General features: G+C 34.1%; 1 protein-coding gene across 1 annotated transcript; it reads right to left on the bottom strand.

Moving 5' to 3' along the window:
• Nucleotides 1-913: 913 nt before the first annotated feature.
• On the bottom strand, nucleotides 914-4,126 carry LOC112516400 (eukaryotic initiation factor 4A-8). Its single transcript, XM_025123415.1, has 5 exons — nucleotides 4,064-4,126; nucleotides 3,057-3,126; nucleotides 2,797-2,903; nucleotides 2,063-2,493; nucleotides 914-1,549 (listed from the first exon to the last, which is right to left on the bottom strand). The coding sequence occupies exons 2-5, from the start codon at nucleotides 3,122-3,124 to the stop codon at nucleotides 914-916; spliced, it is 1,242 nt and encodes a 413-aa protein (XP_024979183.1). The 5' UTR covers nucleotides 3,125-3,126; nucleotides 4,064-4,126.
• Between the last annotated feature and the right edge of the window lie 448 nt (nucleotides 4,127-4,574).

Raw genomic sequence — 4,574 nt, 5'->3', positions numbered from 1 at the left:
AATTTAATAATTATTTTAATTATATTTTAGATTTTTTATATTTAAATGAGATGTTTATCTTATATTTAATTATGTTTATCGTACTTAGTTACACAAATTCAAAACATTGAGTTTTAATAAGTTGTATTTATACACAAATTTACTTGTAATTTTGATTTTTAAGTAACATGCATTAATAAACAACATTTTATTCATAAAAAATGATTTTTAAAAGTTTTTGTCTAATATTTATAATATAGTATAGATATAGCAATACAAAGTTGGATTCACATGAGACCAAAAGTTTTTAATGAGACCCGTAAGACCAATTTATATTCATTGATCAATATTATAAATTAATGATCTAATAGTCTAAAGTTGCACGGTGACAATTTTGTAATTATTAAAAATTCTCGTGGCAATTTTGTGATTATTGATATTGAGATTGTATATCTAATAAAAAAAATGAGAATAGTCTTGCGGATCCCAGTCTAGCAATACATGTTGCCCATCTCATATTTTATTCATCAATATTAAAACTGTGTTTGGTTGGTTTTTCATTAAATAAGTTGTGAATTCCATTAAACTCCTTAAACTGTTAACAATTAATAGCTGATTGAATAAGTTAAATCTTATTAAGCTCAGTAAACTGCCAACAAATTATATGCATCATAAAACAACTACCAAACATTTATGATTAAACTACTATCAAGCCATCGTTTATAAACGATTAAATAAGCTGTAAGTCCCATTAAGCTCGTTAAACTGTTAAGCAACCCCTAAAAGATCATATAACAACATCAAACAGTAAATTAGTGCAATTCAACTATTGAATTTAGGGTCAAAAAAATGTGCACAAAATCAAGAAACTCACTCACCTGACCTTCAACTGAATTAATTCAAAAGAACACCAATTAAGCCACAAAATCTAACCTTACAGAAGATCAGCAACATTTGATGGCAGCTCCTCCACAACCACATTATAAAACTTCTGAATATCAAACAGCATTCTTTCATCATCCCTGGTCACAAAATTTATAGCCACACCTTTCCGGCCGAACCGCCCGCTACGTCCGATTCGGTGGAGGTAGTTCTCGGGTTGTGTCGGAAGGTCGTAGTTGATCACGAGTGAAACTTGTTGGACGTCGATCCCCCGGGCTAAAAGATCGGTGGTGATCAAAACCCGAGAGGACCCGGAACGGAATTCGCGCATGATGATGTCTCTCGTGTTCTGGTCCATGTCACCGTGGGTAGCCGAGACGGTGTGGTCTCGGCTACGCATCCTGTCGGTTAACCAATCGACCTTCCGTCGAGTGTTGACGAAGATGACGCTTTGGGTGATGGCTAAAGTTTCGTAGAGATCGCAGAGTGTTTCGAGTTTCCATTCCTCCTTTTCGACGTTGACGTAGAATTGTTTGATACCTTCAAGGGTGAGCTCATCGCGCTTCACGAGAATTCTCACCGGTTTGTTCATGAACTTCCTTGTGATCTCAAGGGCTTCAGGAGGCATGGTTGCAGAGAACACTCCAACTTGAACCTTTGTGGGGAGGAGCTGGAATATATCATAGATCTGAATGCAAAAAATAATAAGAGCTTGTTTGTTAGTAGCTTAACGAGCTTAATGGGACTCACAACTTATTCAGTCAGCTACATATGAATGTCTGGTAGAGGCTTAATGATATTGAAAATGGCTTAATGCTGAAAGCAAGTTTTTTCCAAACCTGCCCCACCAATTAAAAAACAAGTAGTTCCATCTATGAGAAAACTCTCCCAAACAAAAAATAAAATTCAATCTATATAGACATATAAAAATGCTAATTGTCCTAAAAATATTGTTAGAATGCCTAAACATGTCTTTATCAACTTATTGCAACATTTTGACATAAATCGCACAATTTGTTAGTCATATAAAACCCCTCTATAATTAGTATATTTAGACATATTTGACGTTCTATATAAAACTAATTTTGTTGTAGTGAGAAGAGAGTGAGTTCAGTCCTTAGGTGGTGCTAGACCTTAATTCTGAAACCATGTTATGATACAAAGAACTAGAAACTACTGATACTAAAGAATGTAAAAACACCTGGTCCTTGAAACCTCGCGAAAGCATTTCGTCAGCCTCATCGAGCACAAACATGTTAATGTAGTCGGGACGAAGTGATTGTCTGCGCAGCATATCAAAGACACGGCCGGGAGTGCCGACAACAACATGAACTCCAGCTGAAAGGATACGCTGGTCCTCACGAACGCTGGTTCCACCCACACAAGCATGGACCTTTACACCAAGATAGTCGCCAAGTGCTCGCATAACTTTCTCTATTTGTTGTGCAAGTTCACGAGTAGGTGCCAAAACCAAAGCTTGGCACTCGATTATGTTATAATCTAGCTGTTGAAGGATACCAGAGCAAAAAGTTGCAGTTTTCCCAGTTCCAGACTGAGCTTGTTGAATTACATCAAGACCCTTGGTGAAGGGAACGATTCCTCTCTGCTGAATTGCAGATGGTTTTTCAAATCCTACAACATCATTCCGCAAAATCATAAACCGCTTGGGTAAACACCATCATACTAATAGCAACCACATGACTTGGAAATCTCATAAGGTGTATATTCATTAATGAATAGATCAAAATTTTGTAGTGTATATTTGTTGATGAAGATACACTGTCTGAAACATCATCAATGAATATATACACAATTTCCCTCCATTTCTCATCCTTCATTTATCTCCCACATCATAAAAATGGGTACCCATAAATTAAAGAATGAGATCACATTGACTAATCAGGAAGGACATAAATTTCTTGGTATAGAACATACCGTATGCATAAATTCCCCTCAATAGGTTTTCTTGCAAACCCATAGCATCAAAACTATCGTAAACCTCATCATACGAAGTGAAAAAATCTTGCCCATCAGACGAAAGCCTGCATAAAAGAAATAAAACTACATATATATTGCTGCCCGACAGAAAGCTTGTACTTAAAAAAGAATACCAAACTGATCTCACTTAGAAATATAAGGATATAACATTTAGCTTTCACCTAGCTACAAAATGTCATTGTAATACAATAACTTACAAATCATTCATTTTTGAATCATATTGACGAGCATCAAACTGAGAACCTTCGGGTAACAGACCTGCCATAACTGCAACAAAAAAAAAACTATAAGCAAAATTCTATCCACTAATAACTAAAAAGCATTGACCCTATTCACAAGATTGAGGAATGGTGGGTTTAAAAGATGATAAGTGCAGCACCAATTATGTTATCCATAGTTCAACAAAAAGTCTCAACCATTGTTTCATAATAGCTCTTAATTCTCGCCACTTAAGTGTTGAACCACTTCAAAAACAGGCATCATTCAAATTAACAAGCATAAATCAGATGATATAAAATTAGTGAACTCTCCAAGCTCTCCTATTTCATCATGTGAACTAAACAACAAATAAAAATGCTTCTTCTTTTGATATATTAAGAAGCTTAATTAGCAACACAAAGCTAAATCATCTTAACACAATTCCCCTAAAATTTTCAACTCTAATTACCATCTTCAAAGATTCTTTTTTTGCAAATACATTCTCTGTTTGGAACAGCCAACAGTATTATCCAAAATAGAGAAAAAAAATCCATAATTAAACCTACTGAAAGACTCCTAAAGTTGTACATAAACTAGATTGTCGCAATTAATTTTCACAGATCATAACTGAAATCATGTAAACGTAATTACTTTTTTATACAAGTAATCTTAACGATAGTCTTAATAACCAACTAAAACCAAAAAAATCATACACATTTCAACACCAAAACAACCCTACGAGATTTATCACGTCAGGACTAAATTCTACAATCAGCCGAAATCGAGAACCTAACAACAATAACACGTTAGATCAAAATCGGAATCCAACATCATAATCTCATCAACAACAACAACAACAACAACATGACACCTGTATACTACAACAAAATTGAATCGATTCAGAAAAGGGAAATTGAAAACGATACGTAGAGAAATTAAAACCATGCATAAAAGAAGAAATCAACCAATTAATAGATGCAATAATGATGAATACAGTTATGGAAACCTGGAGATGGTGAAGTGAGATTGAATTGAAAGCAGATCGAAGAGAGGTGTTGAAGAAGATGAAGATGGCGATGGCAATTTTAGCAAACTCCTCGGATCTACGCCGTGGAGTTGAGAAACGAAAGGTTACGAAGAGGGAGCTTTTATATACGCTGTTTACAGAATGCAAAGGGACTTCCCATGTTGCCGTAATGACATTTTTACCCCTGCTTATTTTGAGTTAAAAAAATCTCTTTCTATTATCTATACTATATTATAAAATATTTAACAAAAACTCTTAAAAACGACTTTTTATGTACGAAATACTGTTTATTAATACATATTACTTAAAACTTAATATTGCAAGTAGATTGTGCGTAAGTACAACTTATTAAAGCTCCATATCTGAATTCGTGTAACTAACTGCAGATAAACATAATCAAATACACGATAAACATCTCATTTTAATTATAAAAAATCTAAAATATAATTAGGATAATCATTGAGTTCTAACAGAATACTTAATTATTATC

This window comes from Cynara cardunculus (genome assembly GCF_001531365.2).
Source record: "Cynara cardunculus var. scolymus isolate 2C chromosome LG 8, CcrdV1, whole genome shotgun sequence".
NCBI lineage: Eukaryota > Viridiplantae > Streptophyta > Magnoliopsida > Asterales > Asteraceae > Cynara > Cynara cardunculus.
Note: the sequence above shows the minus strand (reverse complement) of the source record. Positions and strands in the feature narration are given on the sequence as shown.

Coding starts and splice junctions, on each gene's coding strand:
- LOC112516400 (XM_025123415.1), bottom strand. CDS start 3,124: ATGGCAGGTCTGTTACCCGAAGGTTCTCAGTTTGATGCTCGTCAATAT. Junction 2,904..3,056: donor GATTCAAAAATGAATGATTT/GTAAGTTATTGT, acceptor TCTTTTATGCAG/GCTTTCGTCTGATGGGCAAG. Junction 1,550..2,062: donor CGCGAGGTTTCAAGGACCAG/GTGTTTTTACAT, acceptor TTTTGCATTCAG/ATCTATGATATATTCCAGCT.